Genomic DNA, 25,994 nt, shown 5'->3' with positions numbered 1-25,994 from the left:
GTTTGCCTAATGCTAACTTTAAGCCAGAAAGTTCTTAAAGTCAGTCAAAAATGAAAAGTTAGGATTCCTAACTTTTTTTTCCCTAAGTGCTTAAAGTCATTTTCCTTGATCATGAAAATTACTTTTATATCCCTTATATTTTAATTAAATTTTCAAACTACCCTTTTTATTCTTTTAACCCTAAAATTCACATAATTTTTCTCATTTAAGTATTTTTATTCAAACACTCAACTGCTTATTTATAAAAATAACTTTCAGCATTTTAAAGTTCTAAAAGCACTTCATACATAAAAGTTATTTTTTTTAAGCCCATTCAAACGGGCTCTAAGTCAACATTTAATTTAGTTTTTGTGTTGGACAAAACATATTGTAGAACCAACATAGGTTGCAGTGCAATGATGGAGCTTTATGCTTAATTAGAAGTTGAGTTCGAATTCTGAATATAATTTTTTTTTTATTAGGAGCGTCATGTTTAGCCGTGCGATCTGAATGTACTTGTGTTTTTGTTTAACTATTCCTTCTCCTTTGAATGTGAAATTCTGATATTGCCTTTGGAAAATAATGGAGGTAATAGACCTCTATGAACAAGTAGCCAGCTTGTTGCGAGTAAAACAAAAGTACGCGTTTACCAACCAAAGACTATAGTCAATATAACTTTTTGTGGTTATAAAAGAAAGAACTATGCATTAATTTTTTTTGTCACGTTTCCGAGTGAATTTTATTTACAATTAAACAAATGTTATAAAGTGATAATTTTTCTCATATTAATATAATAAAAATAAATATCTTAAAATATTGATCAAAATTTATATAATTTAACTTTGGAAAAATAAAATGTGACAAGTAAAAATAACTATAATATTAGTACTCTCAGAGGTGATTTGATTGGAAATAAGGTATTCCATGATTAATTATTCTGGAATTAACTATCATGAGATACGTTATCCACCATGTATATGAGATAACTTATTCTAACTTATCTCATCACTAGATATAAACGATGAAATAAGTTATTTCAAACATGACAATCAAATAAGATTCTAAAATTTTATTTATGAATTATTTTTTTATTTTAAAATTATTTATTTTTATTCTTCACACTCAAAAATTGTGTATAAAATTTGACTTACTTTAATTAACAACATCAATAAAGAGGTTTAGCATAAGTATTATACTTACAAGTAACTCAACATTTACATTAAATTAAATAATTTAACTTTAGTAATTAAAAATTGAAAATAAAAGTATTAATAATTACATTGAGGAATATATTATTATTTTCTAAGGTTCTCCTTTTTAAAATCTTTACATATATTATTTTTTTACATAATATAAATAATAATAATTTTTAAAAAATATTTTCTTTAGATGAATTATACATAATACAAATTTAAATATAATCGAACTCCAATAAAACTATCCAACTTTGAAAGAATACGAATTCCAAAAATCCAAACTCCACTTATTGTACTTCATTCAACTTTGGAAGGAAAAAAAAAAACTATTGTATCACTATCTCATCTTTATTGTCTTTTACTTATATTGGAAAAATAAATAAATTCATAACTGTAAGTGCTTCATTAATCATTACTTTACTGTAAAATAATTAAAATGAAATTAGGCGCTTCTTCGTAGAACCTTCTTCTTCCTCCCTGTCGCCGGCTTCTTCACGCTTCACTGACGGATTTTTCTATGTATTTATCTCCTCTCTGTACATATTTTTTTTCCTAATTTGCTGTCATCTACTCAGCTTTACTCTTCAAATCAGTACACGATTCGATTATTTTCTCTGGTAAATACAATTTTCCTTTCTGTATGTGCTTTTTCTTCGTCTTTATTTTCACATTTTGTGAGATTTTTGATCTGGGTTTCTTAAATTCTTTTGTTTTTTTTTACTCAATTAGGCATCCTTATGTATCTGAGCATCTTATATTGATTCATTGAGGTAATGTTACTGAAATTATCGACTAATTTAAGTTATGGGTTTTATCTGTTGGACTGTAATTTAACCCAGATTATGATTTTATCAGTTGCATACAGTTGGCTTTTTTTTTCCTTGAAGTGTTGAGATGGGATCTGTAGGGGATAAGTTAGACCTTGAATCTGATGAAGAGATCCCCTTTAGTTCATCTCATGCTATAAATAAGACAGAGAGTTTGCATTTTGAGGCAGCTCATATGGCGTCACCTAGAAGTTTTTACTCGTTGAGAGTGTTGAGGAAGATGCATCAGATCAGGTATTTCAGGAGTATATACATTGTGATACTCAAAGCAAAGATCAATGTTTTGCTTCCTTTTGGACCATTAGCGATGCTGCTACACTATCTTACGAAAAAACATGTAAAAAGTCTCAAGCTTTTGCCATTTACCTCAATTGAACTTATCTTCGTTTTCCCCCCTCTTATTTATTGTACTTTTCGTTGGGTTCATTACAGGAGTGGGTGTTTTTCTTCAGTTTGGTGGGCATTACACCTTTAGCTGAGCGTTTGGGTTATGCAACTGAGTATGCTTATGCTCTTCAAGTTATTCAGTTCTCCTCTGCTACTATGTTATTTTACATGCTCATTGACTTCTTTGATTGTCATGACACAGGCAGCTTGCATTCTATACAGGGCCTACAGGTACCTATTATCTTTTGGTAGTTTTGCCATTTTGTTGATCTTTGTTTCTATTATTGAGGAATAGAGGTTTCGAACTTTTCACCATTGGAATTACTTATGGAGAGTATTAAAGGCACCCAAGGGTGTGGCCTTGTTGTCAATGAAGTGGGTTCAAATCTTGGAAGGGACAAAAACACTAGATGGTTTCTTTCCATCTTACAAACCTTGGTCAACAGAGTTACCGTGTACCTATGCTGGTGAGAGGTAGTAGGTATTCATGAAATTAGTCAATGTGTAAGCAAGTTGTCCTGACACCATGATTATAAAAAAAGAAGAAAAATTAGGTTGAACTTCTTAAGTTGCTTTCCTAATCTTAGTGTTTAAGTTGAATGTGAATTGAGTCATAAAATAACTTGAAAATGTGAGTTCAAGTTTTGTTCTTACAGAGAAATTGAGTCATCTGGAAATTGAAACCCCTTGAAATATAGTAATTTTTTGGTTATTATCCTCCTTGACTTGAGTTGTGGGATTTCACTGGGTTGTTGTTGTTGTTGTTGTTGTATCCTCCTTGACTTGAGTCATTAGAAAGGATTTCTTGTTCTCTATTAAATGGTTTTATGCTTTTCCTGTACTTCTGTTGTTCTCATTGCCCTTTGCTGGAAGTGTTTTAACATTTGCATTTACTCAAAGAACTACTTGTCTTGTTGATATCTTGTGTGAGACATAATTCCCCCTCCCCGCACTACACTTCTTTTGATTATCAGAATGACTTTTCCTTATTTTTGATGTATAGTTGGGGGCCTTTTAAATGCTACATTTGGCAATGCGACTGAAATGATAATCTCATTATATGCATTGAATAATGGGATGACGAGGGTTGTCAAACAATCCTTGTTGGGTTCCATTTTATCAAATATGCTCTTGGTGCTTGGATGTGCCTTCTTCTGTGGTGGGATTGTTCATCACCAGAAAGTCCAGGTTTTCAATAAGGTCATTATCTTCTAATCAATCATGTCCTCATCAAATGTGCAATGAAGTTAGCACTTTTGTCTTTTGTGAATGTGATACTTCAGTGATTTCGTATTATCTCAGCTCCAATGTGCTCCCTCTAATGTTATATGCTAATGCTAATGAAAATCTTTAAATTGCAGGCAACTGCCCTTGTGAACTCAGGATTGTTATTGATGGCAGTCATGGGCTTATTATTTCCTGCTGTACTTCATTTCACCCACACAGAAGTGCATTTTGGGAAGTCAGAGCTGGCTCTTTCAAGATTTAGCAGTTGCATAATGCTGGTAGCATATGCAAGTTACCTATTTTTTCAACTCAAGAGTCAACAAAATCTATATAGCTCAATCGATGAGGTAAATTGCTGAAAATCTTGGAATAGGTTGATAGTTTATTTTCCTCTATTATTCAGCTTGTATTTCTGTGAGGTCATCTGCAGCAATAGCCATTGACACTATGCTTTCTATCTAGTAATCAGATGCCTGTTATGAAGGAGATAGGTTTGCAGAAGATTTCAGTTTTTTCCAGTTAAACTTGTACCATGATATGTGATTCTCATACCAACTTATGTTACTGCAGGATGTATTAGTTGATTTAATTATTCTCTGATATCTGAACAGGATAGAGAGAATAATGCTGAAAATTCTGATGAAGAAGAGGCTCCCGAGATAACACAATGGGAAGCTATAGGGTGGCTTGCTATTTTGACAGTGTGGATATCTGTGCTATCTGGGTATCTTGTTGATGCCATAGAGGTATCCTTTCCTTTCCTTTTCTTTTATTAAAAATTTTGGCCAAGGCCTTTTTAGCCGGTGTATTGGAAATGCTAGCATTTTCTTGAAGTTGGATGCTAATATCCGTGTGATAACCTATGGATTTTTTACCTTGAGATATTAACTGTTATCTTTTCTCCCTTTGTGGTAATTAATTATCAAAAGCTATATAAATTCGTTTAAGTTCCTTTTGAGTTTGATTTCTGTATGTTCTTCATCTTAATTTGTTCATGTTGCTAATACGATTTCAGGGAGCATCCGACTCAATGAACATGCCTGTGTCCTTTATTAGTGTCATCTTGCTTCCGCTTGTAGGAAATGCTGCAGAACATGCAAGTGCAATCATGTTTGCAATGAAAGATAAGCTTGTGAGTTCTTGAAAAACCATATTCACCATCTCATTTGTCCAGAATAGGTTACTCAAGGGGTACTGTTTGCAGGACATTACACTTGGAGTTGCAATTGGGTCCTCTACTCAGATATCAATGTTTGTGGTAAGGTCTTATAACGTGATGCATTAATCATCTGAACTAGCTTATACAAATTAGTCGATAACAAATTAGATTTTATTTCTTATTTAATTTCATACAGGCCGTCCTAAGAGCATACTGTATTTTTGTTTGTTTAATTTGTCCTTTTGGGTTGGTGTAGATTTGGTGTAGTTAATTTGTAATTGTTCAAAATTTATAAAACAGATAAATAGAACTTGGGTGTCCATGTGGAAAAGAAATGGGAGGTGCTTTGAAGACAAAGAAAGCTCTTTTCAGAAGATCAAGATGAACTCCTACTTTTATTTCATTTTTATTTTGGTGTAGACAGAATTGTTATAGTGAGCCAGAGCAATTGATAGATCTGATAGGTTCCCTCTAAGGAGAGAAGGGACATACTTGTGCTATTAATCTGTAATTACTTTTGCTTGCACCTTCTGGGTGCTATTTATTAAAAAATTATGATAGAGCTTATAAATCAAGTTGCTTATTCATAGATATTGTGCTTTTGATAATGCAGATTCCATTTTGTGTTGTTGTTGGTTGGTTCATGGGAAAAACAATGGACTTGAACTTCCAATTGTTTGAGACTGCTACACTCTTTATCACAGTGTTAGTCGTGGCATTTATGCTGCAGGTTTGTCTTCGTTATTACATCCCTTCTGGCACATCTCCTTCCCCTGCAAATCAGACAATTGAATAAAATAGCTGATGTTGTTCAGTGTACTCCCTTCCCTAGATTACTCAGTCACGAAAGGCTTGCTACTAACTATAATTGTGCTTTACACGATGCAGGAGGGAACATCAAACTATTTTAAGGGCTTGATGCTTATCCTATGTTATCTCATTGTTGCAGCAAGTTTCTTTGTACATGTTGATCCATCCAAAGGTTAGTAGGATTCTTTCCCTCTAAAGTCTGAGTATCTGTTTTCAATTTTAAATAAGACAGTAATTTTGTTGAAGTGCACTATTGGTGGTATTTGCAGAGACTAAAGTACATTAGACGCAAATCAATGTCCAAATAATTAAGTTCTTCTAACTACATAATGCAATATGATGTTTTGCACCGAACAAACATAAAATCTCCATATGTTCGATCTCTTCATGGTCTCTGTGTCCTTTCTCGTCCGAAGCTCCCCAAGTGCTCTCTTGCCACTTTTGAACACGATCCTATCCAGCAAAAGTTTCACCCACTAACTGTAATATGTACATAACCACCCCCAACTGGTCTCTATGTCTTTATCTTCTCCCTCTTGAACTCGGTTAGTTTCAACTTCAAATATTAGTTCACAAATTTCGCTCCACCCTTCCTACTGTGACTATTCCTTATTTCTCCATTTATAGTTTATAAAAGATGTCAGTTTCAGCAATTCCAATATATTCCTTTTTCTAACTTCTTGATCAATATCAATAGTTTTATTCTGTTATCTATCTCTTCTCTCCCTCCAATGTTTTTCTGTTCTGGTTAATAGAAATGATATTTCAGTTTAGTGACCAGCAATGAAATGCCTAAATATTTAATGGATTTTGTAAGCCTGTGATGAGCACATAAAGACCTGTTCATCAGTGTTTGTTCAATGCCCTAGCCTATCATTAATCTCCGTGTCTTTAGTTTGCTACTACATTGTTTGAATGCTTTGAGAAGCTTCATACTTTATTATCATCATCATCTTGATACAAAGGAGACGGCCCGACTCTAAGGGGAAGCAAATAAGGCAGGTGCTTTAGGGACACAAATTTGGGGGGACCCCTTTTAGCTACAATAGGCTTATAGATTTTCTTTTAAATGTTGAGTACTATTTGTAGAAAAAGTAAACCTTTACATTAATGGAAAGATCTTTTTTCTAGATTGTAAATAAAGTAAAATTTGACTTGCTTAAAAATGGGAAGTATCTCCTAACGTATGAATTAGAATTGATTTGACAAGTGAAATCATTATTCCACTTTTTACCTTTTGTTGACCAAGTTTTTTTGGTTAAAGCATGTCTTTCTGGTTTCTCTGAAACAATTAGAAGATTCTCATAGAACGTGTAATCTCTTCCTTTGTTCAAGTCACAATTTTCTTTTCCCCTCTCTTATCTAATTACAAACTTTGTTTTTTATATTCCTTATTACTCTTTCTCCTAGAATTCATTTGTTTAATAGTGCAAAACTTTAAGCTTTGCTCGATAATAAAGCATAGTAAAGAGTACATAGTCATGTTTCAAACTTTGGAGGAAGTAGTTTGAAGCAACAAATATTATCAGGTCTTCGAACTTTTTGAATTGGGTGATATCATTCAAACTTTTTGGTTTTATTTGTTATCTTTACTTCGTAGATATTTTTAAAAAATATTTGTTAGAATTTAAATATGTCAACTAGAACATGTGAATTTGTTTATTCAAAAGTCATTTTTTTTTGAAAATTTAGTACAATCTAAAAAAAGAGCTCTTGCTAAATATTTGGCAAACAATACAAAAATTTAACTAGAAAATGTTCTTTAGATTAACAAGTCACCAACTTAGTTGAGCCGGATGATAATAAAATTCAAAAAAGATTTTTTTAATTCTTTTTTAAAAATAAATTCTCCACTACCTTCACTAGCTAGCTAGTTTACTATTCCTAGAATTAGAAGTTGTGTAAAACAATGTGCAACAAAAATGAATCACTCTATTCCTCTTTGATTTATTATTGGTTTTTGAGAATCTACTCCGGATTTTCAATTGAACTGTATTTTGCTCTTCCATTTTGGTGTAAAAAGTCTTACTCAGGAGAAACGGTAGAAATTCTTGATGTGCTAGATTACATCTATAGATGATTAGAATAGCTTCAGTTTCTTAGAGACAATTTGTAAGTATGGTTTCCATACAACCTCTGTATATTGTTTTGTTCCTTTATAGGAAAATACAAAGTTTCTAGTTTCAAAAAAAAAAGAAAAGAATCTACATCTAATTTCTCACTAAAATCCTATTTCTCTTTTTGAAGTTTATTATCATCTAACAACTAAGTTAGTGACTTGTTCATCTAAAGAACATTTTTTGATTTAGCTTTTATATTGTTTGCCAAAATATTATCAAGAGCTCCTTTTTGAGATTGTATTAAATTTTAATCGGATTCATATTTTCTAAGTTGACATATTTAAATTCTAATGCATGTTTTAAAGAAATATCTACGAAGTAAAAATAACAATTATAAGATAAAAAATAAAGTTAGAATAGTATTACCTAATTCAAGAAGTTTGAATACTTTGATTCCAAAATATATCTTTGTTGTTTCAAAATACTTTTACCAATATGAACTATGTATTCTTTGACTATGTTTTCTTAAAGAATGATAAAATTATTAGAAGCTTAAAGCCTTGACCAGTTGAATTAATGAACTCTTGGAGATAGAGTAAGAAAAATATATAAAAAAGGAAAGTATGTAATATGATGAGAGAGGAGAAAAGAAAGATTGTAACATGTACAAAGGAAGAAAGTTACATGTTCCAATGAGAAAAAGTGGAATAATGATGTCACTTGTCTAATTGAATTCCAATTCATACGTTAGGGGAGCTATTCACACTTCCCATTTTAAGCAAGTCAAACGTTACTTTATCCCCAACCCAAACAAATTTTCCTTTCATATGAAAAAGTTTACTTACAAATAGTACTCAATATTTTTTTCCCAGCAAAACCTATAAGCTTATTATTGCTAAAGAAAATGCTCCCTCCCCTGTCAAATTTGGGGGCCTAAAACAATTGCCTTATTCACTTTCCCTTTGAGCTGGCCCAAGGACCAATTAGAATCACCGACATAGGTTTTTCGAAGAATAAATTCTTAAAGATATTTTTCTACTACACATTAATTTCAAAAAATTAGCAAATGGAGAAAGACATAAAATAAGATGGTTTATTCCAAAAATTTGGATAGTGTTTTGTTTTTGCTGCAATTTGTTTTACACAATTCCTATTGCTAGGAACAATAAACCAGCCAGTGAATGTGGTAAAGATGGGAGAAATCTTAACATTAAGCTTAAAACTCATCAAACAACAATAACAACATACCCACTGAAATCCACAATTGGGGTTTGGGAAGGGTATAGTTTTTGTTGTTTAAAACTCATTAAACAACAAAAGACTATATTATTGTATGAGTGTATGGATTGATTTTAGAAATGAGATTGCACAGAAAAAAAAGATGTTCAAGCACAAATTAACAGAGATAGAGAGCATTCAAAAAATGTATAACAACTAGTGGCGGATCCAGGATTTGAAGGTTATAGGTGCTCACTTTCTTTTGACATAAAGTTGCTAGTCAAGAAGAGTTTCTTTCTAGAAGCTTGCTAATAACTTTATAGTTAAGTTAGTAAATAAAATACTAAAAATAGAAAAGTGAAGAAATAATAAAGAAAAGAAAAGGCAGATAACAGTGAAAAAGTATAAAAAGAAGAGTAAAAGATCATAACAAAACGTTGCAGTCACCAAGATTCCAGCCTTCGGTAGAGGGCATTAGAACACTCTAACTTCAGCTTCAGAACCAAAGCATCCATCAGACCTTTTGGTTTATGGGTGCTCACGAATAGCTTATTATCAATTTTTCAGTATTTTCTATATACATATACCAAGTTTCCGTTAGCACCCGATACACTATATGTGGGTCCGCCCCTGATTAGAACAATATATCTAGTGTAGTCTGGGAAGGGTAGTATGTATGCAGACTTTACCCTATCTTGTGAAGGTGGATAGACTGTTTTCGATAGACGCTCGACTTAAGTAAAACATTTCAAAGGTATGAAAAGGGAAAAGTAGGGGAGAAGCCATGATGAAAATATTAAAGGAAAGAACAATAGCAACAACAAATAATACGATAACCAAAACAAAGGAAAACATGTAATACTAAAATTCGAAGAATAAGTTAATATGAGAGCAATAATAATAATACTGAGAAGGAAAACTAGACAACCTTCTATCCTAATTTTCGATCTCCATATCCTCCTATGTAGGTTCATGTCCTCGGTAAGTTGCATTGTGTTATGTCTTGTCTAATCACTTCTTCCAATACTTCTTCAGCCTACCTTTACCTCTCCTTAGATCCACAATGGCCAACCTCTCACACCTCTTTATTTTTTTCTTTATTTTTTATGGGAACAGACCCTACACGAGGCTCCCACCTCTCGTGCACAGTCAGGGGTTGAGCATCACCCCCAAGCCTTATCATAAATAACAAATAGAAAAATACAAGGAGGGGGACATAAACCTTACCTCCGCTCCTAGGTTGGTTCATAAGTCGGCTAACCTACTAAGGTCAGCTGACTTATCCCCAAATACAAAAAAGGACTATCTAGAAACTAGAAAGCAATAAACCTATGGGAGGACTCCTCCCGGTACAAGTCGACTAAGAAAGCATAAATGAGGGAGACTCTCCCCTTCCATGAGAAAAAAGAAAGTAACCTACACTAGTCCTATTCAACTACGCTACGTATCATACATAGCTAAATTGAAGAAGAACAAGTATACGAAATTTCTATGTCGCATGGGGTGAGAAAATTCTTTTCATCTTTGCCCTTTTTAGTCTTGTCGTACCAAGTAAGTTCAAATGGAAGGATGTATCAACATCAAGATCATGATTATAAGAGCTAAGGAGGATGAAAAAAGGGAAAAAATATAGAGTTGTAGCAGGCCGCAGCTGGAGTTGTTGTTGAGGATGATGTGGGGTTGAATTGTTGTAAGTTGCAGCTTGTATGTGATGCAGCTGTGGCTTGAACTGCTGCTTGAAGGTTCAACTGATGGTGCTTTGCACCTTGGAGGGTGCTTATGTGCCTGCACACAAACAAATAAGCAAGTAAATAGCTCCAAGTAGCTTGGATGCAGGAGGGTTGCTTCAGGTGTTGTAGCATGGTAGCTGGAATGGATGAATTGTTGGCTGCCCATCCAAGTGCAACCATGCACTTTGTAATCCCTGCACCTGCAATAAAATAAACAACAATCCTGCACAATGAGGCACAAAGGCTGAAGATCTGGGGTTTATTGGCAGCTGCTTGAGTAGCAATGTTACAAGAGGCTCAGCAGTGTGCATAATCTTGAGAGCTTCCAGGTTGGTGCACTCCAGTGTTGCAGTGATTGAAGTAGCCAGCAGGAAATGTAATGGAGCTCTAGATGGTTTCTTTGATACTTGTTTGCATTGTAGGAAGTCTAAAGGAGCCTTCAACTTCAAAGAGATGTTGCCTTTCTTTAGTGTGCCTGCACATAACAACTTAACAAGAAACAAATAAACAATAAAGATGCTCCAAGAGTGCTTAAAAGTGTTACAGCTGTCTAGTATATCATGCTTGTGCAAGCTGTAGTATCCTGCAATAGAGAGGCATGCTGATTTATGCTGCAGTTCTGCAAGCTCTTGGGAAAAAGAAGATGATGAGGGACTGGTGGTTGGTTTTTGCAGGTCTCTGATGTTCCTGCACAAGATGCAACAACCAATAGAGGGGAGGGGCTGCAGCTCTGTGATTATACCTGTAGGGCAGAAAACAAAGGGAGGGGAGCTTATTCTAATTCTAGATGCAAGATTATAGTTTATGAGACTAGAGGAGCAAGAACTAAGGGAGACTCTCCCTTTTACAGTGGCCCTAACTATGAATTCTTCAAAGACAATATAACTATGAAGTAGATACATTCAGGTTGAAGAATAAGTTAGTGCACTAGGAAGTACTGCAGGGGAGAAGTCAGGGTGGCTTCTTGATCCTCTTGGTTCTTCTTCCCCTGAAGTTAGCCATGCCCAGTTTGTCCATTTCCATATGAGCTCTGGCTTCTTTAGGGAGGTCTTGCTTGGTGAAGAAGAGTTCAGGAGAAGTGCATTTGTGGCTATGTTTAGACAAGGAATCAGCTGTGTAGTTGGCTTCTCTGAAGATGTGGTTGCAGCTGAAATCTTGGAATTGGCTGATGATGTTCTTTAAGCTGTTCAGCTGCTCCTTGATGGGCCAAGGGGGTTTTGCTTCTTGTTGCAGCCACTTGGTAAGAAGCTGAGAATCCACCTCCAAGTTTACCTGTGAGTAACCAAGATGAAGGCACCAAGAGAGACCAAAGATGGCAGCCTTGAGCTCTGCTTGATTGTTAGTTCTTACACCCAGGGGGGTTGCATAGGAAAAAATGAGATCACCATGAGCATTCCTAAGGAGGCCCCTTCCACCAATGTTGCCAGGGTTGCCAAGGGCACTGCCATCAGTGTTAAGCTTCACCTTGGGAGCAGCTGGTTTAAGCCAACATGTAGGGGTTACTTTGGTATCATGAAAGCACTGCTCAACCAAAAGGACCAGGTCCTTCCAGTTATTAGGCCAGACCATATAAGGAAAAGCTGTGGTGAGAAGGTTGTAGGTGTCTTTGAAGATGGAGAACTTGACTCTAGTGAGATTAGACTGCTTCCCACCATATTTGGAAGCACATCTATTCTTCCATAGATTCCAACAAATGAAGATAGGAGTTGCATGGAGAATGAGTTTGTGGGCCTCATTCTTATGCTTTGAAGTCCACTATCTCATTAGCAGGTTTCTAAGGGGAGTGTAATCAGTATTAATGCCCAAAGAGTCAGAAAATAATCTCCATACATTATGAGCAAAGGCTCCTGCAACAAAGGTGTGATCAATGGTATCCTGGCCAGGTTTATAACAACAATAGCATTGAGAGGGAGCTCTTCCAAAGCTGATCAGCTTCTCATTGGTAGGTAATTTCCCTCTAATGGCTCTCCAGACCAAGAAGGAGCATTTGAAAGGAATACACTTGTGCCAAGTACATGAGTTCAGCATAGTCTTTGTCCTCCTCTTATCTCTGATGATCTCCCATGCAGAGGAGCAACTGAACTCCCCATTGGCACTAGGGATCCAGCAAGGCAGGTCCTGATGGAGGGGGTGGTAGCTGAACTGAGTTGCTAAAATGTTAGGGACAAATTGAGGAGGGGCTTCTTGGATGATGAGATCCACATTCCATTGGCCATTGGTTAGGAAAGCTGAAACTTGGGTGTTGTTAAGCCTACATCTATTAGCAGAAAAGTGTGCTAAGGTGCCAACACCTAGCTAATTGTCCCACCAGAAAAGGCAAGAGCCAGACTTGATTTGCCACTGAATGTGAGGCTCAATGTTGTGCTTGTTGTTCATCAGATGCTTCCAAGTTAGGGACTGACCAGTGTGCCATTTTTTGGAGATGATGTTGGCCCTCTGACAGTATTTGGCCTTAAGAAACTCTCCCCACAAAGTGTTCTTAGTTCTGAGGGTCCACCACTGCTTATACTGAAAGGATTTAGCAACATCATTGATTTGTCTAACTCCTATACCCTCTTCATCACAAGGATAGCTAAGATTCTTCCATGAGGACCAGTGGTACTTTCTCTTATCATTTTTCCACCCCAGAAGAAGTTAGCAGTTATGCTTTGGATCTGCTTGATGATGGTAGAGGGAGGGGTGCTGGTTGATAACAAGTGTATTGGCATGGATTGAATAACATGCTTGACAAGAATAGCTCTTCCCCCATAGCTCAATATTTTTGCATGCCAGCCAGTGATCCTGTTAACAACCTTTGCAATAAGATCAGAGTAATAGATAATTCTTTACCTGCCAATGTAAATAGGACACCCCAAGTAGGTTATGGGACTACTCTTTTGGCTAAATCCAGTGATCCTCTTGATTCTCAAGACTGTAGCCTTGAAGGCATTGGATGGAACCATAAAGTGACTCTTTTGTTTGTTGATCAATTGTCCAGATACCTTTTCATAAGCATCTAAGGTCTCCATGATGAGAGTCAAGGTCTGCTTCCTTCCAGAGGCAAAGATAATGATATCATCAGCAAAGCTAAGGTGGTTGATTTGAGGGTCCTTTTGAGCCATGAAGAAACCATGAAACTGAGGGTGGTGATGAAGATTGTTCATGAGCCTAGAGAGAACTTCAGCTCCAATGATGAATAAGGCTGGGGATAGAGGATCACCCTGCTTGAGACCCCTTGTAGAATGAAAGAAACCATGCCTGGATCCATTAACTATAACAGAGTACCAATTGTCTGACATGATTCTCCAAGCCATGTCAATAAATCTTTCACCAAATCCCATTCTTCTCAGAACCAGGCAGGTGTAGGACCATGATACCCTATCATAAGCTTTGGCCATGTCAAGCTTGATCACAACATTGCCCCCTATGTTAGGCTTTTTGATCTGGTGGATGATTTCCTGGGCCAACATGATATTCTCAGATATGCTCCTATTCTTAACAAAGCCAGATTGGTTAAGAGAGATGAGATTAGGAAGGATAGGTGCAAGTCTAAGACAAAGGAGTTTGGAAATGATTTTGTTGGTGAAATTACTCAAACTTATGGGCCTGAATTCAGAGATTTTGGTGGGGTGGTTTACCTTGGGGAGAAGAACCAAGCAGGCATGAGAGAAATACTTAGGCATAGTCTGACCACAGAAGAAGGAAATGACTACACTAAGGAGGTCTTCTTTGATGATGTCCCAGCATACTTGGAAGAATTTGCCATTCATCCCATCAGGGCCAGCTGCTGAGTTGGGATTCATGGCAAACACCATAATTTTCAGCTCTTCCATAGAAGGTGTGGCTTGGAGGGCCTCATTCTGCTGATCAGTAACCATAGGAGTAATGCACTGAAGGTCCTGTTGTTGAATATACTTCTCTTCTCCAGTAAAGATTTGTTGAAAATGGTTACAAGCTGCTTCAGCTATCTCAGCATCACCTTGCACCCAAGAGCCTTCATCATTTTAATCAAAGCATGGAAGTAGCTAGAATTCATATCACCCTCTTTGAACCAGTGCAGCTGAGATTTCTGCCTGAGAATGGCATCCTCCATTTTCATGTATCTAATATATTCGGCATTGATAGCATGAAGCTTGGACCTGTTATCATTGGAATTCATGTTGATCAGGTTTTCTTCAGCTTGTTTAACAGCTTCCTCATACTCTTTGACTTTAGCATAAATATCACAAACTGATTCCTGGACCAATCACTAAAAGTGGTGGCAAGTCTCTTCATCTTTTTGTGGAAGATCCACATAGGATTACCCTCTATGTGTCTGCTCCAACAGTTTTTAACAAGCTCCATAAAAGAAGGATGTTCAGGCCAACAATTAAGAAACTTGAAATACTTGATGGGGTTGTGATGTTGATCAACCATTTCCAAGAGTAGAGGGCAGTGATCAGAGCCCACAGAGGGGAGATGAGTGATGGTGGTAAGGGGCATGGTTTCCAGCCATCTATCATTAGCCATCCCCCCATCTAGTCTCTTCCAAATTCTGGACATGATGCCCCTCTGGTTGCACCAGGTGTACTTCTGTCCAGTGAAGCCAAGATCTTGCAAGCCACTAGCCTCTATAGTACTAATGAACTCAAGGCTTTTTCTCATATTATACATGACCCCTCCAAGTTTTTCTTCAGGATCAGTAATAACATTGAAATCACCTAGAGTACACCATGGAAGAGGTGCAGTGGACTGCTGCAGAATGCTATCCCAGAGAGGCCTTCTGAGATGATCCTTACACTTGGCATATACAAAAGTAGTAATAAACTGATTAGGGCTCATTACATGATTGATTTCACAAGTGATCAGTTGTTCCTCATTCTCCAAGATATTGCAATTCACATCTTTTGTCTAAAAAATCCAAATCCTACCATTTGGATTATGAGTGGCATAGTCCATATTGAGATGGTTTCTGAAGTACTGCAGCTGAGTGTTATCAGAGAAAGGTTCCAGAATAGCAATGATAGAGATATGATGAATGTTTTTGAGGAGTTTAATTCTTTCCATGGCTCCTTGGGTATTAATACCCCTCACATTCCAAATAAGGATACTAATCATTTAGATGGTTTGGGGGTGTGGAGCCTGGTACTTGGCCTGCCAGTGGGGACAGATATAGTAGAGTTTTTTGTTTTAGTGCTAAGTCTGGTCCTATATATCCCTCTAGGAGATAGGCCCTGTGAACTAGTCACTAGTCACTTGCTGAGTTTCTTCCTCATAGACATTATCAGGAGAGGGGCTGAAGATTTTGATTAACTGCTCACTTACACTATCATCATCATCATGATCTTGCAATGAATGGTTATCATTATTTTCTTCATTTTCTGACTCACACTCTGACTCACACACTACATACTCATCATCCTGTATGTTAGTGTTGGGGGTGCATTTGAGTTAAGGGAGATCAGTAACTATTTCAGGAGTGTTGTGAACAGTTTGTTTAGGAGATGTGAGAATGTAGTGAGCTTGGAGAGGAGTGATATCCATCCCCACTTGATCCTCATCAAGAACAAATTGTTGGCATTCCTGCTCCCCTTGCTGCAATATCACCCTGTCCAAATTGGGAGATTGACATTTCTCAGCAGAATTCTTTTGCCTCTCACACCTCTTGACTGGGACTAGTGCCTCTTCTTCATACAACTATACTGTTCATCGTCACCGGCAAGTCAAAATGGCTTCACTGCCGCCGGTGAAGCTCCATTGGCCACAGAATATAGATCATCAAACATCACCCCTTCATCCAGCTAATGACACTTTGAATCTGCAAAATAACACTGAAAACACAGTAGCAATTTCAAGTGACGCTGGTTTGACTCAACTACAATCGATCGGTGTTCACATTTCTGAGGAGGAGCTGCGAATTGCTCAAAAAATTGTTGCTCTGCAAACCAATGGATTGATTCGAGTTACAAGACTAGGTGCGCCTGATTCCTTATGATTTGGACTACCCACAATCCAAAAAATGGATCAAATCACCACACAAATTGTGAGTAATGACCAGGCGATCGCTGAACTGAAGAAGCCAGACTCGCCGGAACGCCGCCTTCTTATTCGACCATGCTCTGTCGACATTCGAGACATCGGACCTCCTGGGGAACAAACCCCAGGTAATGAAGCAGATGTGGGATCAAGTTTCACCGGCATAGCAATCGCCAACAAAAAAATCAATGTCGACGCCGGAGCTCCGGCAACTCAATCTGACCAAATCCAATGCCAAAATGTTCGTGAAGGTCTTGTGCATCTCCCTAGCAACAAGCGCCAGATCGAATCAATCCCCAGCTCCTCGAATATCTCTTCAACTCCTGATTGCACTTCAAGCAAAGAACACACAGGTTCAGCTGGTCGATTTCCAAAAAAAATTAATTTGCAAGGCCAATTACAGCAACAATTGCATGGAATGCAATCTTGTGATCACTATGATCATGCTCCTGATCAAATTCAAGTAATTCAAGGTACACATAATCAATGTAACACTAAGTCGTCGACGGAAACTCAAGTCGCCGGAGCTCCGGCGAACCAATTGATGGAGGACCAATGCCAAAATGTCCCTAAAGGTGTTGTGATGCTTCACAACCAAACAAGGGACCTCGAATCATCTCCTACAAGTTCAAATTCAAAAAGTCGTCAAGGCTTAAATGAAGGAGTTGCTCACAGTCACAGTGCTAGGAGTGATGCTATTATCATGAATAATGATAATAGCATTCTTCAGCATGAAAATGTTAAACATACCTTAAATGCTGAGCAAAATCAGTCACAAGGAAGAATAACCACAGGTAAGTCTTCTCACTTTAATTCTATGCCTCCTAATGATGATCTGTTGAAATCCAGTGAGCCTAATTTGCCTCATGCAAATGAGTCACCTTGTATTGCTGTGAACATGTCTATGCAGGGCTCCAAGATTGCTAACTATTCTGAAAATTTATCCAAAGTGATCAACAAAGTCAACCCCTAGCCTAGCAACCAAAACCATATTCAGCCCTCTACCAATAACCACAATAGCTTCCCTAAGGTGTCTAGCAACTTTGACTCCTATGGAAAAACTAATCATCCTAATATGCCTAACAACCTGGACAAAACTGGTCCTAACCATTATGTAACCAAAGTAGTTAGCACACAGACCCAACCTAATAGCACTAACCACAACCCCCAAAAGAATAACTTTCCCAACTTGAAGGACCAGGTCCCTCAGCCTGCCCCATATACTGTAATTCAGACCTTTGCTGCCTAACTAAGAACAAACCAAGCTAAGAATGAGGCACCCTTTGAGTTGTCCCCCCCTGAATACACCACCAAGCAAGGGCTTCCTGCAGTGATTTTTAAAAAAATTGACTTCATGCACAAACTTGCTAAAAGATGCAAGTACACCTTGGTTGGCAAGTTTACCAATACCATGCCTAAAATAGAGTTAATAAGAAGAAGCTTTATTCTTCAAACTCAACTTTCAGGGGGTGTTAAAATTGCTCATTTCAATGCTAGACATGTCTACATTGATTTGGACAATGAGTTGGATTATACCACTGTTTGGACTAAGCAGAGAATGAACATAGAGGGTCAAACCATGAGAATTCAAACATGGACTCCAACATTCACACCTGAAGAAGAAACTCCAATAGTGCCTATCTGGGTGGCCTTACCTGAGCTACCTTGACATTGTATTGGTTTGACCCTCTAGTAAAGCTGTGATGAACTCCTTATTGTAGCAATGCCAAGGTAGCTCAGGTAAGGCCACCCAGATAGGCACTATTGGAGTTTCTTCTTCAGGTGTGAATGTTGGAGTCCATGTTTGAATTCTCATGGTTTGACCCTCTATGTTCATTCTCTGCTTAGTCCAAACAGTGGTATAATCCAACTCATTGTCCAAATCAATGTAGACATGTCTAGCATTGAAATGAGCAATTTTAACACCCCCTGAAAGTTGAGTTTGAAGAATAAAGCTTCTTCTTATTAACTCTATTTTAGGCATGGTATTGGTAAACTTGCCAACCAAGGTGTACTTGCATCTTTCAGCAAGTTTGTGCATGAAGTCAATTTTTTTTAAAATCACTGCAGGAAGCCCTTGCTTGGTGGTGTATTCAGGGGGGGACAACTCAAAGGGTGCCTCATTCTTAGCTTGGTTTGTTCTTAGTTAGGCAGCAAAGGTCTGAATTACAGTATATGGGGCAGGCTGAGGGACCTGGTCCTTCAAGTTGGGAAAGTTATTCTTTTGGGGGTTGTGGTTAGTGCTATTAGGTTGGGTCTGTGTGCTAACTACTTTGGTTACATAATGGTTAGGACCAGTTTTGTCCAGGTTGTTAGGCATCTTAGGATGATTAGTTTTTCCATAGGAGTCAAAGTTGCTATACACCTTAGGGAAGCTATTGTGGTTATTGGTAGAGGGCTGAATATGGTTTTGGTTGCTAGGCTAGGGGTTGGCTTTGTTGATCACTTTGGATAAATTTTCAGAATAGTTAGCAATCTTGGAGCCCTGCATAGACATGTTCACAGCAATACCAGGTGATTCATTTGCATGAGGCTCACTGGATTTCAACAGATCATCAGTAGGAGGCATAGAATTAAAGTGAGAAGACTTACCTGTGGTTATTCTTCCGTGTGACTGATTTTGCTCAGCATTTAAGGTATGTTTAACATTTTCATGCTGAAGAATGCTATTATCATTATTCATGATAATAGCATCACTCCTAGCACTATGGCGGTGAGCAACTCCTTCATTTAAGCCTTGACGACTTTTTGAACTTGTAGGAGATGATTCGAGGTCCCTTGTTTGGTTGTGAAGCATCACAACACCTTTAGGGACATTTTGGCATTGGTCCTCCATCAATTGGTTCGCCGGAGCTCCGGCGACTTGAGTTTCCGTCGACGACTTACTGTTACATTGATTATGCGTACCTTGAATTTGATCAGGTGCATGATCACAAGATTGCATTCCATGCAATTGTTGCTGTGATTGGCCCTGCAAATTAAATTTTTTTGGAAATCGACCAGCTGAACCTACGTGTTCTTTGCTTGAACTGCGATAAGGAGTTGAAGAGATATTCGAGGAGCTGGGGATTGATTCGATCTGGCGCTTGTTTCTAGGGAGATGCACAAGACCTTCATGAACATTTTGGTATTGGGTTGCCGGAGCTTCGGCGCCGACATGGATTTTTTCATCGGCGATTGCTATGCCGGTGAAACTTGATCCCACAGCTGCTTCATGACCTGGGGAACAAACCCTAGGAGGTCCGATGTCTCAAATGTCGCCGGAGCATGGTCGAATAAGAAGGCGGCATTCCGGCGAGTCTGGCTTCTTCAGTTCATCGATCGCCTGGTCATTACTCACAATTTGTGTGGTGATTTGATCCATTTTTTGGACTGTGGGTAGTCCAAATGATAAGGAATCAGGCGCACCTAGTCTTGTAACTCGAATCAATCCATTGGTTTGCAGAGCAACAATTTTTTGAGCAATTCGCAGCTCCTCAGAAATGTGAACACCGATCGATTGTAGTTGAGTCAAACCAGCGTCACTTGAAATTGCTTCTGTGTTTTCAGTGTTATTTTGCAGATTCAAAGTGTCATTAGCGAGATGAAGGGGTGATGTTTTATGATCTATATTCGGTGTCCAAGGGACCTTCACCAGCGACGGTGAAGCCATTTTGACTTGCCGGTGACGATGAACAGTATAGTCGTATGAAGAAGAGGCACTAGTCGAGAGAGAGAGCTAGGTTAAGATTGACACTTCACCTCTCACACCTCTTCACTGGGACATTTGTGCATCTTCTCTTCACATGCGAACTATCTCAGTCTTGCTCCTCTCATCTTGGTGGCCACAACCACTTTGTCTCGAATTTCTTCGTTCCTAATCCTCCCACTCTAAGTATGTTCATTCATCCATCTCAAAATTCTCATTTCCGCGACTTTTATCTTTTGGATGTGCAAGTTCTTGATCGACAACATTCTCCGACCCTTACAATATAGATGGTCTAACAACCACTTTATAAAACTTACCTTTAAGTCTTAGTGACACATTTTCATCACATGAGACATTAGATGTGAGCCTCCATTTCATCCACCTTGTTTCAATACGCTGTGTAACATCATTGTCAATCTCCTATTTCCTTGGATTATTGATCCCAGATACTTTGAAACTTCCTCTGTTGGAGATGACTTGTATATCAATCTTTACTTCTGCCTCTTAAGTCATGTCACTGTACTTGCACTCAAGTTCCATGTTAGTCTTCTCAACTTGAACCCTTTAGACTCCAGAGTTTGTCTCCAAACCTTTAGCCTATCAATAATCCATCGCGTGTCCTGCCAATCAATACTATGCCATCTGCAAATAGCATACACCGTGGCACCTCCCTTTGGATATGTTGCGTCAATTCATCAAATCACCAAAGAAAATAATTCAAAAAATGTATTGTCAAGATATATTTCCTTCATAATAACTTTTGAAAAAAATAAATTAATTTTGCATTTAGGGGGATGGGGGAGGGAAATGAAAAAAATATTTCTCGAAAATAACAATTTTTTTTAAGTATTATTGAATGATTGTAGAATTTGATCTAGTCGTGCATGAACATGTTTGGCGAATTACACATGATGAAATTCATAATCATTATCTTGGACAAAATATACAAAATGAATTGATAAATTTGTTGGCTAGTGAAATGAACTCCTCGTATACTTGTTAAAAGTTAAATATGCATATCTATTCATTTTGATACTCATGCCTTACTTGCATATACAAAATGAATTCATAATCATTCTCTATGAATATTAGATATACAGAACTTGTTAGGTATGATGCATGAGTATCAAAATGAATAGGTATGCATATTGATGTTGTCAGCTTGTTGAAACTTTGTTTTTCTTTTAAGTTTAAGATCTCCCATTAAATTTTGGCTTTAAGCCATTACTTGTGCTCTTTTTGTTAGTGTAGCAAAACTACTAGGTCTTGACAATAAATTCCGTCAAGCTCTCTTCTGCTAGCTGCATATGTAGGCTTTGGTTAGAGCTTTCAATTACTAACTGCTTATTTGGATACACTGCTGAATGGAGGTTGTGATGAGTTAAATATCCTGGTTGTTCCCTCACTACCCCCTCCATAAACCAAAAATAAAAAACTCAATTCCCTAAATCACAATCCGTTAACCTTTCTTGCCATGGCACGGTGCAGAAGGGGAATAACTATGTGCTCAGTGGTGAAACTCATGCCTCAGCAGATGAACTCCTCGACTACTTGTGATGAATCAAAAGTGACGAGCCTAACAAGCTGCACTCAGCCCCCGTGTTGGCTAAATCTAGCGTGAAGGGTGTGATGGTGAAGTGGTAGATGGGTTCTTCTTATAGGTTGAACACTCAGATGGTTGGTGAACCATTGACAACTTCTTCAACTTTTATCCATGTTGCATCATTTTCTTTTGCAAACAAACAAATTCAAATTCTTCCCTGCAGTATATTGAAGCTGATTTTAGTCTTCCACTTGGAGAAAATTTGTAGAAGGGTGGACGCCAAAAAACAAGCTTCCTTTTCTTTTGCTTTGGGAATACCATTCAAAATGTAACTATCGACCTCAACTTGTAGTTGTTGAATTGTTGTAGCTTATTCCTATATTTCCATAGTGATGATCCTCAAATTGGGATCGAGGTGTAATTGTTACAATGTATCCTTAAAAAAAAAAAAAATGTTACACTAGGTTGATGTATTTATTGTAGTAAGGCATGCTTGTTACTATGATTATTCATTCTTGTGTATAATATTGTCTTTCCTGCGTGGATTTGTGCTCCTGGCCAAAGATGAGGCGTTGGTTATAACTAGGGAAATCGAATTGACCGATAAACTGAACTGAAAAAAGTGGTATTGGTTTATTGATATTGGGTTATTGGGTTAACGGTTATTTAATGGTTTTATAAAAAAATAATTATTGGGTTATAGATTCGGTATTGATTTTATAATATTGGGTTACTGGGTAAATCGATAACTCATTAAGACTGTAATAGTTTACTAATGTAATTTTTAGTTTTTTACTCATACACAAAAATCAAACAAAAATATTAATATAAATATATAATCAGTTAATCACTACATACTATTTAGTATTTACTCTTTAGGTTTTGCCGCTTTAGGTTCAGCGGTAAGGGTTTGCAAGTTGCTATGACGGCGGCTTCAGGAATCATATATTTATTTTAAAAGTATTTTCTTATTGGTTAAATTGAAAATCGAACTATTAAAGATCAAAAATAGAAAATCAATAAAAAATATCTTATTAGTTTGGTTATTGGTTTAACATATTTAGAAATTAAAAATTAATAAATCAAATCGATAATATTTAAAATTGAGCCGAACCGACAGATATTGTGTCTGACATTGTATTTTACTACAACGTTTACTTGATTCTTTTGATATGATATCGTTTTACCTCTTTTGAAAATAATTTTTGGAATCATTTTTCGACATTTTGGTGAAGGAAATGGCATGAAGATGATGTTTAGTAACAACGATAAGGCTGTATTCATCGGTGATCATTTAAAATTGACATCAATTTTTGTTTAGACATCTTAAATATGTCTTATTCATTTTAAATACCTCATACAAAATTTATTGTGACATTTTTATAATTTTTTAACATTCAACCAAATATGTAAAGGGTATATAACACACTTGCCGCTGATGTGTCCAAGTAGCGAATTAATTGAATACATTTGTCATTAGTGCCTAAAATAATTTTTAAATAATAAATTTTGAGTAGAAAAAAAGTAATCAATAACTTGATGACACATTTTAAAGCCAAATAATTCTTAAAAAAATAATTAAACCCCAACCCCTCCCCCGCGCCTGATCGTCTTCTCCATCCCCAACCCTCCTCCACCCAATTCATCTTCTTCGCTGCCCAACACCAACCTCTCCCCCACCCTTTTCCATACCCCAATCCAAACCCTCCCCCACCTAATTCATCTTCTCCACTCCCCCACTCATTTCGTTTTCTCTACCCCCAAACACTAGCCCCTCTCTTCTCTTGAAACAATTTCAGTTGATTTTAACTACTTAGAAATTTTTATTTTACAAAAGCATAATTTCTTTTGCAAAGATTACACACACTCAAATTCGTTTTTGAATTTTTCAAATTTAAACAAATAGTTCTAGAAAAATATATTTTGCTGCAATTATCTTTTTAAACAAATTATTTTGATTTTTCTAAAACTATTTTGAGGAGGAAGAAGGGCAATTAAATAAGAAAAGGTGTTTAAGGGTCTGTTTGGCTTAACTTATTTAAAGTTATAAGCTGCTTAAAATGAGTTAAGCCAAACATACACTAAGTTTGAGGAAATCTTTTGGTGCTAGAATCCGTTTGTTTGTCTAAGACATCATTAAATCTATTCCACCATGAAAAAAGCTTAAGCTTGGGAAATGACGGTTGAAAATGGAGAAGAATAAGAAAAAAATAGAATAAAATTGGTGAAATAAGACTTTCACGCGCAGCTAATGAGTGTATCACATTCACTATTAAAGTGTCCAAATAAAAATTGATACCAATTTTAAGAGGTAATGATGAGTTCACTCTTGCTCAAAAGACAGATAGCCGTTGTTTTTTTATATATATACTCCATGTGGTCGACAATATGTATTTTTTAAGGTTTTGGCACATTCACTAAGAAAAGTATAAATAGGAAAACGTAAAGAAGTATATTTGAAAATTATTCAGTAGATATTTGCTCAGACCATTTAAGAAGAAATTAATATTCTTACATTAATGTCTTCGTACAAAATCTAACCCTATTTTCACTGTAATCAAATTTTCTTTACATTCCTTTTTATTTGTCCTTTATTGATGACTTGAAACTTTTCTTAAGAAAATCATTTATTATGAGGGGTTGTACCAAATTATCATATAAAGTATTAATTATAATAATAATATATTCAGTATAATTTTTAATACAAAATATTAATTATGCTTTGAAAATCTAATTATTAGCACTTTCTTTATTTATTTTTACTTATTTATTATTGACTTGACACACTCCCAAATGAATAATAAATAGAATGCCAATTTCACTATATCACACTTTGAATTTAATAAATTTAATATTTTAAAAAATGCATTGAAAAATAATGATATTTAATAATAAGGTAAATTAGAAATTAAGTGATGAGTTACTTTTTGATTTTTCTAAACTAGACAACTAATTGTAAATATCTATTTTTAGTATAGTAAATAAGTAAAAGTGGAGCGGAAATAGTATTTTATGTAATAATTTAATGATAAGAATAATATTAAAAAAGAAGAAGATAAATCTCTCTTAATTTGCTTAAATAGATAAGTAAAATAAAAAATTTATTTTAGTACAAGAGATTAGTAAAAAGGAGCAGAGGGAGAAGCTTGAGAACATTTTTTTATATTTAAAAATACTAGTTGCTTATAATAATACTAGATACAGAGCCCCGTGCCAGTACGGGTCCAATATATGCTACATATTTGTTTCAATTTATGTGACACGGGAAATTTGGAGTCAATAAAATTTTTATATGTTTTCAAATATTTTAAGTTGTTAATTATTATGATTTATAGTATTATTTGTTATATATATTTCTTTTTTCGTCCCAATTTATGTGGCACAGATGAATTTCAAGAGTCAAACAATTTTTAAAAATTTTTAAAAAGATTTTTATGTTATTGATTATTGTGATTTATAATAGTTTTTAACCTAATTTTTACATAAATATATGTTTCTCCTGTGGACCCAATTTTGAGAGTCAACAATTTTTTATAAGATTTTTAGATATTTAAGTTGTTAATATTTGTGATTTATAGTACCTTTTACGTAATTTTTAAATAATATATATTACTTTTTTTGTTTCAATTTATCTCATAAAGATAGAATTTTGAAAGTCAATCAAATTTTTTATAAGATTTTTAGATATTTAAGTTGTTAATTATTATAAATTATAATATTTTTTATTTAATTTTCAGATAGTATATGTTACTCTCTTTGTCCAATTTATATGACATAAATAAATTTTTGAGAGTTAACCAAATTTTTTGTGTATCTTTAATATGTTAAGTTGTTAATTATTATAATCTATTTTTAAATAAATAATAAACTTAAAAGAAGAAGAAGACAAAACAAAGTAGAGATGAAGGTAGGGTCCATTTATTAGGAAGAATAAAGTAGAGGTGCAGTACCTTTTTGTCCATAAAGGAAAATCTATAAACAATGTAACATTGAGTACAAGATAATTGAAGCATTCAATTATAAAGTGAAAAGACTGAAATGACAAAATTATCTGTCATAACCTCGATCAGCCGTGACTGACATCCATATTAATTCTTCAGTGGGAGAACCATTTTTTTACAGACAAAGCTAACAACACTTGTGAGATATAAATAATTTAAAGAATCGGAAGCATAT

The 25,994-nt window shown here is 35.9% G+C and overlaps 1 protein-coding gene across 1 annotated transcript; it reads left to right on the top strand.

The window, feature by feature from the left end:
* Positions 1 to 1,585: 1,585 nt before the first annotated feature.
* On the top strand, positions 1,586 to 22,291 carry LOC129872397 (vacuolar cation/proton exchanger 2-like). The gene is made up of 13 exons (XM_055947413.1): positions 1,586 to 1,792; positions 1,905 to 1,945; positions 2,031 to 2,339; positions 2,435 to 2,502; positions 2,592 to 2,620; positions 3,393 to 3,589; positions 3,751 to 3,963; positions 4,228 to 4,362; positions 4,632 to 4,748; positions 4,821 to 4,874; positions 5,389 to 5,505; positions 5,664 to 5,757; positions 21,764 to 22,291. The coding sequence occupies exons 3-13, from the start codon at positions 2,070 to 2,072 to the stop codon at positions 21,772 to 21,774; spliced, it is 1,305 nt and encodes a 434-aa protein (XP_055803388.1). The 5' UTR covers positions 1,586 to 1,792; positions 1,905 to 1,945; positions 2,031 to 2,069; the 3' UTR covers positions 21,775 to 22,291.
* The last annotated feature ends 3,703 nt before the right edge of the window (positions 22,292 to 25,994 follow it).

The sequence above is a fragment of the Solanum dulcamara genome, chromosome 1 (assembly GCF_947179165.1).
Source record: "Solanum dulcamara chromosome 1, daSolDulc1.2, whole genome shotgun sequence".
In the NCBI taxonomy this organism is placed as follows: domain Eukaryota; kingdom Viridiplantae; phylum Streptophyta; class Magnoliopsida; order Solanales; family Solanaceae; genus Solanum; species Solanum dulcamara.
This window is presented reverse-complemented; position numbering and strand designations above follow the sequence as displayed.

Excerpts from the sequence above, each read along its gene's own strand:
- LOC129872397 (XM_055947413.1), top strand. The coding sequence starts at position 2,070 with ATGGGATCTGTAGGGGATAAGTTAGACCTTGAATCTGATGAAGAGATC. Across the intron at positions 2,503-2,591 it reads CGTTTGGGTTATGCAACTGA|GCAGCTTGCATTCTATACAG; the intron begins GTATGCTTATGC and ends GTCATGACACAG. Across the intron at positions 4,363-4,631 it reads ATCTTGTTGATGCCATAGAG|GGAGCATCCGACTCAATGAA; the intron begins GTATCCTTTCCT and ends ATACGATTTCAG.